Here is a 15,536-nt window from a genome sequence, read left to right as displayed (position 1 = left end):
AATGTGAGAGTCTAAAGTCATCATTCATACCGCTTTACAATTTTTTTTTACTATCCAATAATTTTCTTTTATCATTTTACCATTTTTACCTATTTTGAAGTCCTGTTGTGATTGGTGTGATAATTAGATTAAGTCTACACTGCCCAACTTTAGATTTAATCACCAAAGGTGAGAACATCTCTAATTCTGGGAGGTCCATAACCCATGTGTGCTAGAGTGGGTGACAGATCAGAATCAACTGACTGTCCCCTAGACAGTACCATGAGAATCCTCTATTGTGAATGGACATGCAAATTAGGAGGGAGGCACAGGAAGTGACACATAAGTGACCCCTTTAAAAAGAGGGAGTTGAGTGAGTAAGAGGTCTTCTGGTGAAGAGGGCTGCTAATGAAGGAGCTCTTCTGGTTCATAGAGGAGTGTTGGAATACTGAGACCCTGGTGAGACTGCTTTAAATATCTTCTTTGAATTGTCACTTGGGTAAGTTAGGCTGACTCTCTTTCTCTTCCCTTGGCATTTCTGGAGGCTCTACCCTCAGGGAGGCCTCTCTTGCCTCTCTAATTGTAAAAGGCCTTTGTTGTGGCTAGAAGCCTTGTTTAATTAACCTCTTTGCCCCTCTGCTGGGGCCTCTAAATTCTTACCTGGTCCAGGACTCTGGTCTGGGCCAGAGTTTCTCTCAATTTCCCTACCTTCAACCTTCCAAATTGTAAATAAATCCCCATAAAAGTCAATTTTGACTTGAGATTATTCTTAATTGAGGATTGGTAATAGTTCAATCCTCCGGCGACCATCTTTTAATATACTGAATGCATAAAACCCCCTTTTTCCCCTTACATTGGCAAGTGATGAAGCAGCAGGTGCAAATACCCTGGGAACTACAGTCACAACCTTGCACAAAGGTGGTCCAAAGCATAGGGTCATCTTCTCACTGGAAGCAGCAGTGAGATTCAACAGCCCCCTGGATATCTGAGCAGTCTTTTTTAAGGACCACCCTTCTTACCTATTGGCATGAGGATGGGGACAGAAAAGGTACCCTAAAAACTCTACTTCACATAATCCTGGCTTGCTTACTGAGGCAGGCAGGGATCTTACCTTGTAGTCAAAACACAAAAAAAGTACAAAAACTTCTGCAAAGATGATTCCACTCACCATTGGTACACTGAATATTGCACTAGCTTATGGAAAACATGAAATCTAATAGTCTCAAAAAATAAACAACTCTTGTTGCAAAAGAACTCAGCAGGAATTGCATCCAAATAGCAACCCTAAGTGAATTAAGGCTGGCAAATGAAAGCCAACTTATTGAAGTCAGAGCCAGATACATGTTCTTCCCAAGTGGTTGCTGTGATGAACAAGCTGGTGTAGGTTTTGCAATCAAATTGAATCTAGGCAACAAACTAGTATGCCTCCCCAAAGAGTGAATGACAGGCTCATGACAATTCCATGGACACTTGAAGGAAAATCTCATACCACCATTATTTGTACATATGCTCAAACCATGAAGAATTCTGATGAAGTCAAAGACAATTTTATGAAGATCTGAAGATCTTCATCATCAATGTGCTGAAAGAGGACAAGCTTATAAGTTTGGGTGACTTTAACATTAGCGTAGGCACTGACTACCAGACATGGCAGGGAGTCTTTGGAAGGAATAGTTGAAAAAGCACCAGCAATGGTCATTTCCTACTAAAGATCTGTGTGCCTCACAACCTTCTCATCACTAACACTGTCTTGCATTTACCTAAATACAATAAAACTTCATGTATGCATACTAAAAACAGCCATTGACTTTTAATGACTATGTTATGGGAGAAGAAATAGTGATATGTAGTATAAAGTACTGGACTTATCCTCTCCAAGTTAAATAATTCACATTCAACAAAACCAAGGCAAGACGACTACTAGGACCTAACAGATTGGAGCATTTCTCCATGTATAAACAATTTATTGTTGGCTTGGAGAGAAAGCTGAGCCAACAAATAGTCTGGCAACAGTGGAGCACAAAAGAATTGGGTACCTGTGAGAGATTTGGTGTACAGCATTGCATCTGGGCTAGAATACTCACAAATATCTAATTGGTTTGATGGAAACAAAGAGGAAATTCAGAGGCTACTAAATGAAAAAAAAAAAATCTAGAATCCCACAGGGTATGCCAGCAGGGTAGTTCATCCTTCTCCTTCTATGAAGTTTAGTTTTAACTCTGTCAAAACTAGAGTGTATTAGGAAAACCATTCACATAATTGACCATATCAACAACCAAACCAACAGAAATCACATGATTATCTCAACAGATGCAGAAAAAGCCTTTGACAAACTACAACCTTCATTCCTATTGAAGACACAAAGTATAGGAATAGATGGGCCTTTCATAAAAATAATAAACAGTATGTATTTAAAACCATCAGCAAGTATCATCTGCAATGAGGATAAGTTAGAAGTCTTCCCAATAAGATCAGGAGTGAAGCAAGGATGCCCATTATCACCTCTATTATTTAACATGGTACTAGAAACATTAGCAGTAGCAATTAAAGAAAAAGAAATTGAAGGGATTATAGTAGGCAATGAGGAGATGAAACTATCATTCTTTGCAGATGATATGATGGCCTATTTAAAGAATCCTAAAGAATCAACTAAAAAGCTAGTGGAAATAATTAACAACTTCAGCAAAGTTGCAGGACACACACAAAAAACCCAACCATAAATCATCAGCATTTCCAATGCAACTCAGCAGCAAGAGTTAGAAAGAGAAATTCCATTTAAAATCACCCTAGACCAGTGATGGGCAAACTTTTTAAAGAGGGGGGCCAAAGGAAAGGAAATGCTCATCTGTCACTGTTTCTAAGGCAACTCTTTGGAAGTTTCATTGTATTGTACCCTACTCATTGTATTCGTCAGATTAGGAATAATGTCACGCTGTGGGGTAGAACATTTCAGGGGGCTGCATCTGGCCCATGGGCCATAGTTTGCCCATCACTGCCCTAGACAATATAAAATATTTAGGAATCTATTTGTCAAGACAAACAGGAATTATATGGACACAAATACAAAATACTTTCCACACAATTAAAACTAGATCTAAATAATCAGAAAAACATTAATTGCTCATGGGTAGGATGAGCTAGGCAATACTACCCAAATTAATTTGCTTACTCAGTCATACCTATCGAACTAGCAAGAAACTTTTTTATTGAATTAGGAAAAAATTAAAACAAAGTTCATTTGGAAGAACAAAAGATCAAGAATATCAAGGGAACTAATGAAAAAAAAATGTGAAGGATGGGGGCCTACCAGTACCAGATATTAAATTATACTATAAAGCAGTGGTCATCAAGACAGTATGGTACTGGCTAAGAGACAGAAGGGAGGATCAACGGAATAGACTTGGGATAAATGACTTCAGCAAGATAGTGTACAATAAATCCAAAGAGTCCAGCTTTTGAGACAAGAACACACTATTTGACAAAAACTGCTGGGAAAATTGGAAAATATGGAAGAGATTAGGTTTAGATCAACATCTCACACCGTACACCATGATAAATTCAGAATGGGTGAATGACTTGAATATAAAGAAGAAAAGTATAAGTAAATTAGGTGAGCACAGAATAGTATACTTGTCAGATCTCTGGGAAAGGAAAGAATTTAAGACCAAGCAAGAGAGAGAATATTACAAAATGTAAAATGAATAATTTTGATTACTTTAAATTAAAAAGGTTGTGTACAAACAAAACCAATGTAACCAAAATTAGAAGGGAAGCAACAAATTGGGGGAAAAAATCTTTATAACAAAATCCTCTGACAAAGGTCTAATTTCTGAAATTTACAAGAAGCTAAGTCAATTGTACAAAAAAATCAAGTCATTCCCCAAATGATAAATGGGCAAGGGACATGAATAGGCAGTTAGCAGATAAAGAAATCAAAACTATCAATAAGCACATGAAAAAGTGTTCTAACTCTCTAATAATTAGAGAAATGCAAATCAAAACAACACTGAGGTACCACCTCACACCTAGCAGATTAGCCAATATGACAGGAAAGGAAAGTAATAAATGTTGGAGGGGATGTGGCAAAATTGGGACACTAATGCATTGCTGGTAGAGTTGTGAATTGATCCAACCATTCTGGAAGGCAATCTGGAATTATACCCAAAGGGCTTTAAAAAACTGGCTACCCTTTGATCCAAGTCATACCACTGCTGGGTTTGTACCCCAAAGAGATGAGAAAAATACTTACACAAAAATATTCATAGTCATGTTCTTTGTGGTGGCAAAAAATGAAAAATGAGGGGGTGTCCACTGATTGGGGAATGGTTGAACAAACTGTGGTATCTGATGGTGATGTAATATTATTATTGTGCTGAAAGGAATAATCAACTGGAGGAATTCCATGTGAACTGGAACTACCTCCAGGAAGTGATGCAGAGTGAAAGAGCAGGGACTGATACACTGTGGCACAGTGGAATGTAATGGACTTCTCTACTAGCAGCAATGCAATGATCCAGGACATTTCTGAGAGACATGAGAAAGAATGCTATCCACATCCAGAGAAAGAACCGTGGAAGTAGAAACACAGAAGAAAAACAACTGCTTGATCACATAGTTTGATAGGGATATGATTTGGGATGTTGACTTTAAACGATCCCTCTATTGCAAATATTAATAATATGGAAATAGGTTTCAAACAATGATACACGTAAAACCCAGTAATTGCTCACTGGCTCCAGGAGGGAGGAGGAAAGGGAAAGAATATGAATTATGTAACCATGAAAGAATATTCTAAATTAATTAAATGAAAAATGAAAAAACAACAACAACAAAAAAACCTAAAGTGTAAACAAAGCTTAGAGAGATGCAGGATTCTCAGCTCTGTAAGAAGGCAGACCAAACTCAGTTTTATGTTGATAGTAACAATCCAAGCCGCTTGTATAATGCCCTATGAGCTATTTATAAGCCAAAGATCTATAATTCTATATTATAGACCTATAATAAGTACCTCAGCTACTCAGTGCAGATGGAGTCCCACTTGATAAGGTGATAGGGACATGACCCTGGAGAGAAGGGCTTAACACTTCCATAGTGTTACCAATTGAATATCATCAATCAACACAAACTACTGATCACATCTCTCTCCAGAGCTGAACTTTCAACTGAAGAGGTTTTGAATGCCATTAGACTCCCCTAGTGTGGCAAAAACTTCATGCTGATTCCATTCGTCCCAACAAAGATTTACAAGGAAAAGGAAATAGGTTGTCCTGTGACAATCATTTTTGGGGGTGGGGGGTGGTTATCTCTTAATTACTGCTGGCAAAAGTTTTACCAAGAGCCCTCCTTAATCAGCTGATCCTTTACCTGGAAGATGGACATCTAAGAGCCAGTGTGGCTTCAGAAAGGGCCAAGGAGCGGTCAGTATAGTGTTTGGTGCCCAATAACTCCAGAAGAAATGTCAGGAACAGAGCCAAGGTTTGTACACAACACTTGCAGACCAAGGCCTTTGATACTGTCAAGTTGTGAGAGTTGTGGAAAATCATGGCAAAATCTGGCTGCCCAGAGAAGTTCATCAGTATTATAAACTAGTTTCATTATGGCATGCTTGCACAGGTCCTAGATAATGGACTATTCCTAGTCATCAATTGAGCAAAGCAGGGTTTGTAAGCTTGTTCCCATACTTTTTTAGCCTAATTTTTTCAGTAATGTTGTCAGACACCTTTGATCAGGATGTAAATTGCATCAAGGTCAGCTACTGCACTAATGGTAAATTATTCAAATTGAAAAGGCTACAAGCCAAGACTAAAGTGGAGGGAGAGTTGGTGCTTGACTTTTTGTTTCCAGATAATTATGTATGAAATACAGCCTTTGAGGCTAAGATTAAAGAGTATGGATCCGTTTCTCTGCTGCTTAAGTTAATTTTAGCCTGACAATCAACACTTAAGAAAACAGAAGTTCTCCACCAGCCAGCATGAAATCATTCATACATGGAACTACTGGTTACAGCAAACAGAGAAATTTTGAGAGCTGTGCCAATTTCTTTGGCAGCATACTTTCCAGGGACTGCTCAGTGTTTGTGAGACTCTGACGAAATAAATAGGCAAGGGGGCAGCTGGGTAGCTCAGTGGATTGAGAGCCAGGTCTAGAGACAGGAGGCCCTAGGTTCAAATCTAGCCTCAGACACTTTCTAGCTGTGTGACCCTGGGCAAGTCACTTGCTTAGTCCTTACCGCTCTTCTGCCTTGGAACCAATAAACAATATTGATTCTAAGACAGAAGGTAAGGGTTTAAAAAAAAGAAAGAAAGAAATGGGAGAGAAGAAAAGGCTGCCCACCAAACTGAAGTTCTACAGTCATTGTGCTGACCTCACTGGTGTATGCCAGTGAAACCTGGAGGGTCAACCAACACAATGCTAGCAAACTGAATCTTTTTCCATTTAAATTGTCTCAGGAAGATTCTGAAGATGACCTGGCTAGATAAGGTACCAAATACTGAAGTCCTTTCTTGATCTGAACTTGAGTTTAAACATTTAAACGCTAATGCAAAAAAACACAACTCTGATGGGCTGGCTATGGTGTTGGAATACCATATGTATATTTGCTTATTATGACTATTACAGACACAAGGAAAAAGATCACATGCAAGTCAAAAGAAATGACACAGGGAAACTCTAAAGGTCTCTAAAGAACTTTGGTAGATTTGTATAAAGTTATGAAGAGCAAAATGAATATAATCAAGAAAACATTATATATAAACAGAAATACTGTTTGAAGGATACTTTGTGTATGTCTACCTCCAGAGAAAATGATAAAGAGAAACAAGAAAGACATAGTTTTCTATATATACATATATCTTTTTCTCAAATGATACCTTCTCTAGTGTGGAGATAGAAGGAAGGGGGATACCTGGGAACTTTAATGTAACAAACAAATAAAAAAAGAACAAAGAATTTTTTGGTAAGACATGGGAGACGACAGCACAGGGTTCTCCTGCCTGGTGTGCCCACATAAAAGAAGGCACTGTGGACTATGAACAAAGCAGAATTTGCAGTAGCTCAAAAGAAACATGAGATGGGCAAATTTAGAGGCATCTCCATGCTAAATGTTTATGCCTGATCTCTGGTAGAGCCTTCCAAGTTTGTGTTGGTCTGATCAACCATAGTAGGACACAGTGTACTTCAACATTGTGATATCACTTTGGTCCTCTTCAAGTAGAAAGGACAACAATGACCAAGGAAGCATGGAATAGTTTACCTATTCTGTGATATCTCTGGACCTATGAATAAGGGAAGATTGATGATCAAACAAGATAGAGAACATTATAGGATGTAAAATAATTTTGATTAAAGTAAATTAAAAAGGTTTTGCATAAACAAAATCACTGTCGCAAAGATTAGAAAGGAAACAAAAACTGGGAAAAATTTATATCATGTTTCTCTGATAGAGACCTCATATCTCATATAAATATGTGTGTATATATATAGTTGAGTCAAATTTACATGAACATCAGTCATTCCCTAATTAACAAATGGTCAAAGGATATGAACAGGCAATTCTCAGATGAAGATACCAAAGCTATCTAGTCATATGAAAAAAATGCCCTAATTCATTACTGATTAGATAAATGCAAACAACTCCAAAGTACCACCCCATGGGCAAGTCACTTGACCCCCATTGCCCACCCTTACCAATCTTCCACCTATGAGACAATGCACCGAAGTACAAGGGTTTAAAAAAAAAAAAAAGTACCACCCCACACCTATCAGATTGGCCAATATGACAGTAAAGGAAAATGACAAGTATTGGAGGGAATGTGGGGAAATTGGGACACTAATGCACTGTTGACTGAGTTGTGAACTGATCCAATAATCTTGGACTGTTAAGGGCTATAAAATTGTAAACCCTTTTACCTAGTAATACCATCACTAGGTCTGTACTCCAAAGAGATGAAATAAATAGGAAATACTTATAAGCATACATGTAGTTACATATAGCATCTCTTTTTGTGGTGTCAAAGAAATGGGAATTGAGAGGATGCCCATTACTTGTGGAATGGCTGAACAAGTTGTGATATATGATTGATATGGAATACCATTGTGCTTTAAGGAATGAAGCAAGATGAGTTCAGAAAAATATGGGAAGACCTATAAGAACTGATGCAGAATGAAGTGAGCAGAACTAGGAGATCACTGGATACAGTAACAATATTATAATGATGATAACTGTGCAAGCCTTAAGTTCCTCTGTCAATACGATGATCCAAAATAATTCTTAAGGACTCACAATGAAATCCACCTCCAGAGAGAACTGATGAACTCTGAGTACAAACTGAAGTTTAATTTTTTTCACTTTATCTTTCTTGCTTTTTTTGGTGATATGGCTAATAAAGAAATATGCTTTAATGATTTCACATGTACATCATATTGCTTGCCTTCTAAATGATGGGGGAAGTGATGGAGGGAGGGATTTTAGGACAGAAAGTTTTTTTAATGTTACAAATATATGATAATTAAAAATGTTTTTTTTCTTTTAAAAGAAGAGTTCAAATCCAACCTCAGACATTTCCTGGTTGTGTGATTCTGGGCAAGTCATTCAACCTGTCTGTTTCTGTTTCTTCAATTGTTATATAGGGTAATAATATCATCTACTTCCCAGGGTTGTTGTTAGGATCAAAGCATATATTTGTTTAGGACAGTGCCTAGTGTAAGTACTTAATAAATGCTTATTGTTATCCCCTTCTCTACCCCTTTCAGGAAAGATGACTGCTAAAGTCTCTTCCAACTCTGTGATTTGGGGATTTCTGAAGTCGAGAGCTATATTTTTAATTTTTTTTTCCCCTAACAGTACCTAAATACAGAAAACATGGAAAAAATCTTTGAATTGAATTTTAACACTTTCTAAGGGAAAATGAGCTGATAATTCCAATTTGGAATATAAAGAAACATATTTTTCTACTGCATCCACATATCAGATAAGAAAAAGGGACTCCCCTAGCACCAAGCTACTAGAGGTAGTTTTAGTGTCCACGTAGGCAAGGAGAAGAATGAGGACCAAAAAAAGGGCTCCTGAGTTTGTACAGGTGAGGTAGAGGAAGAAATCACTAAAACTCACATAGTGTTTTAACAATTAGGAAGGGCTCATAATAACCCTGGAGTATAGATAGTACAAATATAATTATATTTTATAGATAAGGAAACTGAGGCTCAAAGTAAAAAATGTGACTTGTCTCAGGTTAATGTAAATGTCAGAGAGAAGATGAGAATTCAAGTCTTTTGACTCTAAATTCAGTGTTCTTTCCATTAAACATGCTATCATATTATTATGGGCAAACCAGGGGAGTTAACTAAAATATTATTTGTGGGCTCAGTGGGGTGTGAGGGAGACAGGAATGACAGAAGGCAGGACCAAACAAGGTAGGGAGACTGAGTTTAACTGCTAAGGAGATGTCTGTTAACAGAAGTGGCAGTATGAATAACAATATGAAGAAAAGATCACAGACTAGAGGAAGAGATATAGGATAGCGAGAAGAAGGAAATATGGGGAAATCAAGGTTACAGTGTGAGGTATAATATGGTAGAAGTTTTCCTTTGTTAATAAATGGCTCCTTAGGTATGAAGTTTAAAGGGAAGGAGGGGAATCCTGAAAGTTTTTGCAACTGGCTAGACTGGTTCTTCATATATAAGATAGTAGAGAAGTTGGGCAAGTTGAATTTGGGAAATGCTAATCTATACAATATTGTTTATTTTGAATAATTTTTTTATAAATATCACATTTCAAATTCTACAACAAGCAGTACCTTTTCTATCTCCACAGAGAGGAAAACAAAAACATAAATCAGGGATATAGGAATCCTAAAATATAGAACTTTTTCTTCCACTTGTTTGATATGTACCTTCTTCATCTCTTAGAGGAGGAATCTTAGTTTCCATTTTTAAAAAAGCACCACTTAGGTGGTACTTCCCACACACTGTAGCCCTCTCTTCTCAAGATTATTTTGTATATGTTTTATATTTACTCATTTGTGCACATATTGTATCCTTCCCAGTACAATGGGAACTCAGTGAAGGCAAAGACCTTCTTTTTTGACTAAACCAATATCCAATACATCTTGCATCTAGTAGGTATGTAATGCTTGCTGAATTTATTTGAAGCAAAAAGAAAAAGCGCAGTCTGAAAAGATAGCCTTTGCTTTTTATAAAGCCTCATACATTATCAATTTAAACTTATTCTCTATCAAGGCTCAGTCTCCATCCATGAAGTCTGAAAAATCACAATTCACTTGTACACTAGAAAATGCCAAAAGTTTAGAGGCAAGGTTTATCTGAAGTTGGTAGTGTTCCATTCTGTTAACTCTGCAGGCCTCTGTCAATGTGACTGGATTCTAGATATCTATGATCATTCTCTCTTACACACCTCACCAGAACTGACTTGTAGCTTCATTAATTTCTCTCAATATTCTCCCTACTAAACCTTGCCACACTCCCCTCTGACAACCTTTTAAAGTAAGTACAAAGAGGGCAGCTGGGTGGCTCAGTGCATTGAGAGCCAAGCCTAGAGACAGGCAGTCCTAGGTTCAAATCTGGCCTCAGACAATTCATGGCTGTGTGACTCTGGTCAAGTCACTTAACCCCTGGAAGGTAAGGGTCTAAAAAAATAATAAAATTAAATAAAAAAAAAATAAAGTGAGTACAAAGCAGGGAGCCAATGCAGGTCAATCTTGTGGCTTCTTCACCCAAAACAACCTCTCCATATTAGTTCTTTAGAAGCTTCTTAGGTCTTCACTGCTCCTGAGCACCCTTTGAAAGTGACAAAAACCTAAATTCACTACACATTATATCACTTAACTTCTATAAAATGTGGAAGGTACCTCTCTTCCTACAACAACTAATCTGCCTTTCTTTGGCATATTGTAGCAAACTTAAATTACGAGATTTAGAAATGGGATTTTTCTGATAGTAGTTCGCTCAATATTTATTATTAACAACTAACACTTAAATAGAGCTTTAAGGTTTGAAAAATACTTTAGATACATTACTTCATTTGATATAATAGCTTTGTGAGATAAGCCCTTAGAGGTATTATATCTCCATTTTACACAAAAGGAAATTGAGGGTAAGAGTTGTGATTTGTCCAAGATTACAAAGGCAGTAAATAAAGCTAGGATTCAAATCCAGGTCCCTTGGCTCCAAATTCAGGGCTTTTTATATTATATCATGCTATATCACATTCGAAATAAATCAAGTGCGAAAGACTTAATAGCTCTCTGATCAATACAATGAAACACTAAAATTGCAAGATTCATGATGAAAAAGGTTCTCCCCCTCCAGAGAGAGAACCAATGGACTCAAGAGTATCCAGACCGAAACATTATTTAAAAAAAAAATCTTTTTTCCCAGAACATAGCCACATGAAAATGTTTTGCATAATTTCATATGTATAACGTATTTGTTGCCATCTCAATGGGAGAGTGAAAGAGTAGAGGGAGAGAGAATTTGAAACTGAAAATAAAATATATTTTTTAAAGTGATAAATGTTTCAAAAGGTACTGAGTAAGACTTGTTTCTCTTTGATTCAATTTGTGAAGGAAGCAGGTAGAGGAATCTTCATGAAACAAACACTTCCACCTAGAGTACCTAGATCCCCTGAACAGGTGTGAAGTAGCAGGGCTAGGAAGATCGGCAGACAACAATCTGAATGAAATACAACCAAGTATCCCTTTCCTCCACTAAAGTCCTATTCCAACACCTCATTGTGTTAAAGTCAACCTGAGATTTACAAACTTGTACAATTAGAAACAAGCTCTGGCATGTCCACCTAGGAGAAAAATGTGAATCCAGTGTGTCCTGTACGTCCCTACAATATAAGTTTAAAAAGGCATCTTGCTAGAAGGTTGGTGATGAATTTTTTGACCAAAGCAACTAAAAAAACCCATCTTTTTTGGAGAGGTTGCAATCTGTGGAGGAAGTATTCACACCAATGAAACCATAGATTTTTGATATGTTCCTTTAATATGTCATAAATATTTATGTCACTTGAGGATTAGTTAGGATTTCTCTAGCCTGGAGAAGAGTAGGAAAGACATAATAGTTATGTAGCACCTAAAGGGTTTGTTCTGCTTGGCCCCACAAAGTGGAAACAGGAGCAATGGGTAGGAGCTGCAGAGGCAAATTTAGGCTTGACATAAGGAAAAAATTCCTAATAATGAGCACTCTGTAAAAATGGAATGAGCTGTCTTGGGGAATAGTGAGCACTGCCCTATCCCCAGCTGTAGAGGAAAAAAAAAAAAGCACTAGAAAGACCAAGGCAGTTTGTCATTATTAAGGAATGAATACTAAGCAACTAACTAGTTCTCAAAAAAAAACAAAAAAAAAAACCACTGAACCCATTCCTTGCTCCCTTACATCCTATTCATGGCAATCCATCTCACTCTAGATAGAACATCACTGCCAGCCCATTCCCCACAGAAGGAGGAAGTAGCTGCCATAAAGGAGAGAATACTACATATAGGAGAAAAGGCCTGGATTGGCTGGCCCTGCTACCTACCACCTGACAGACCCTAAACAAGAGGCATTTCACCACTGCTTCCTCACTCATTTGGTGGAGATTACATATTATCTAAAACACACTTGCAATCTCTGGGAAGATGTGAGAAGTGTCAGCCATTTAGCTACTCTGGAGAATTAGGGAAACTTTTAGTCCAAGGTTGAGATTTAGGACTTTCTGTAGATTAAATTGTTACCTTACTTCCAATCTCGCTCTTTCATCCTGTATTGTATGGTATATATTCCTGTATGTATCCTTTCTCTGATTTCTTTTTGCTATGATTTGTATAAATGGGTTTCTTTGCTTTCAAAAATAAAAACACGCTTACTTTGGACACCTTACAGTATTACATTAGGAAAAGCTATTTGTTTTCTATTAAAAAAAAAAAAAAAAAAAAAAAAAAGGTTAGACTAGGGAGCTACTGGGTGGCTCAGTAGATTGAGAGCCAGGCCCAGAGACAGGAGGTCCTAGGTTCAAATCTGACCTCAAACACTTCCTAGCTGTGTGACCCTGGGTAAGTCACTTAACCTTCACTGCCTAGCCCTTAAGGTTCTTCTGCATTAGAACCAATACACAGTATTGATTCTAAGAAGGAAGGTAAGGGTTTAAAAAAAAAGTCAGACTGAACGATTTCTAAGGTCCCCTTTAGCTCTCATTACTAAAAGTAGTGTGGTATAACAGAAAGAACACTGGATTTGGAAAGGCCTACATTGAAATTATAGCTTTGTTAGGCTCCCTGTGAAAAATGGGGGAAAAGTTTACCTGTCTGGGCTCAGTCTCAGCTGTAAAATGAAAGAGTCAGACTAAGTCAGGAGTTCTTAATCCTTGGAACATTATTTTAAAATTATTCTGATAACCGTATTTCAATACAATTGGTTTTAGGTCTTGGACTTGGAAAAGACATAAGTTTAAGTCCTTCCAAATTCTCTCTCCCTCTACTCTTTTCCCCTCCCATTAAGAAGGCAATAAATACAATACGCATACACATGAAGTCATGCAAAACATTTCCATATGTGCTATATTCTGGAAACTTTTTTTTTTTAAATGATGCTTCAGACTATATACTCTGGGTCCATCAGTTTTCTGTCTGGAAAGGGAGAACATCTGCATCATGAATCCTTTGGAATTTTAGTGGATCATTATATTGGTTAGTGTTACTAAGTCTTTCAAAGTTGATTTATTATTTCTAATGAGATGCAGCATGATGTAAAATTCAAATCCTGGCTGAGACCTGTGGCCTCACTTTTATCTTTGTAAAAATGGGATCAACAGCACCTACCTCTCACAGGATTGCTGTGAGGATCAAATGAGATAAACCAAGTAAAGTGCTTTTCAAAACTTAAAAGTTTTCGTTAACTATTAGCTTTTATTAATAAACATAAATAGTTAAGAACACTTTTTAAGTTTTTCAGGGAAGGAGGTTCTAAAATCTCTGTTTGGATAGAGCAAGAGAAAGTCCTAAAAGGAGTCAGTGGGGACCTGTGGGAAGAGACACCACCAGACACTGGGAGAAGAAAGTGTGATTCCTACTAGGAAAGTGGACAGGAAGGATATGGCGTTTATTTAATTAAATGGGGGAAAGTTCAAAGGGCTTTTTGAGAAACCTTATAGATGACAGAGTAATAGAATCGGAGACTTAACGCTCCAAAGTTTATCCTTTACAGCGCTACAGAGGCTCCCAAATATCAATTGACACTTATGCAACATACCCAGGTAGGGCAAGGGTTCAAAACCCAGACCCCAGACCCAAAAGCAAGGTCCTTTCCGCTGCACCCTGCTGACGGCAGGATTTCGAAATGGAAGGACGCTACCCAGCTATTTCGACTTTCTGAGCCTTGGTTTACCCAACTGTAAAAGGGGCGGATCGGCCTCGGGGATCTTCAAGAGCTCTCTCTTCGCTCTGGGTCTGCGAAGAGGAGACTGGCGCGGCCACAGGCAAGAGCCTCGAGAGGCCTGGCTGCCCGAGAGAGGGCCCGACCCGGGTAGGGGGCTGCGAGCGGGACCGCCTGTGGCCACCAAAGCGGGCCTTCCTAGCCGTAGCGACCCGCGGACCGGGAAGGGGGAGGGGAGGGGGCGCGGCTTCGGCCTCTCACCTTCCTCACAGCCGGCTGGAAGTTGAACTCGCCGGCCTCCTTCAGGTCCAGCCAGATCATGGGCATTCGAGGTACAGCCTCCATGGCGGGTCCAAATTAGGGCCCACTCCCCTCAAAGACGGGGGTGGGGGTGGGGGTGGGGGGAGAAACCAGTCACTGACCTGGGAAACCCACCAGCCCACCTCAGCCTCGAGCTGAACCTAGCCAAGCTCAGACAAGCCGAAGCCAGCTGCACCACTCCCCACCCCTCCACGCCACGCCGGAAGTCATGAGGAAAAAGAGAGGAAAGAGCGTTCGATTGCCTGCTGGGAGATGTAGTCCTCGTTGGCTTCCGCCAATGCCTCCGCAGAACGTATGCTCACGCTAGGCTTGACCAATCCCTGGAGCTCCGCCCCTTTGTGCCGGGTTTGACAAATTTGCTAGGATAGAAGAGAAATCGCAGAAGCGTCCAATCTGAGAGTAAGAAGGCATATCTCCTCAAGTCCAACGCAATGCAAGAAAAAGACGTCCCTCTGATCATATGCCAAACAAACGGTCATCCATCACCATCTTTCTGAACAGCCTATTCCATTTGGGGACATTTTACTCGTCCGGAAGTTTTCCCTTATGATCAAGCCTCTGTAACTTCCACCCATTACTTCCAGTTCTGTCTTCTGGAGCTGAACAGAATAAATCTAATTCCTCTCTCACAGGACAACCCTTGAAATGCCTGCATAGCTACCAAGGCCCATCTTTCCATCCCTCCTTCTCTCTGACTGCTGACTTCTCTGGCTTCCTTTAAATCTCAATTAAAATCTCACCTCCAAGAGGAAGCCTTTCCCAACCCTCGCCTCCCCCTTGACATAAATACAGAACAGAACAGTACGAGACTATTATAACTGATTAATAATATAAAAGAAGTTAAATGCTTGACAATATAGATT

At 38.7% G+C, this 15,536-nt stretch overlaps 1 protein-coding gene across 1 annotated transcript in view; it reads right to left on the bottom strand.

Annotated features, from left to right (window-relative positions):
* Positions 1 to 14,697, bottom strand: part of PTPN23 (protein tyrosine phosphatase non-receptor type 23) — a 40,697-nt gene extending 26,000 nt beyond the window's left edge. Inside the window, exon 1 of the mRNA XM_044682541.1 lies at positions 14,614 to 14,697. Within this exon, the coding sequence (XP_044538476.1) occupies positions 14,614 to 14,697 (84 nt within the window). The remainder of the gene's footprint in view (positions 1 to 14,613) is intronic.
* Positions 14,698 to 15,536: the final 839 nt, after the last annotated feature.

This window comes from Gracilinanus agilis, chromosome 1 (assembly GCF_016433145.1).
Source record: "Gracilinanus agilis isolate LMUSP501 chromosome 1, AgileGrace, whole genome shotgun sequence".
In the NCBI taxonomy this organism is placed as follows: Eukaryota; Metazoa; Chordata; class Mammalia; order Didelphimorphia; family Didelphidae; genus Gracilinanus; species Gracilinanus agilis.
This window is presented reverse-complemented; position numbering and strand designations above follow the sequence as displayed.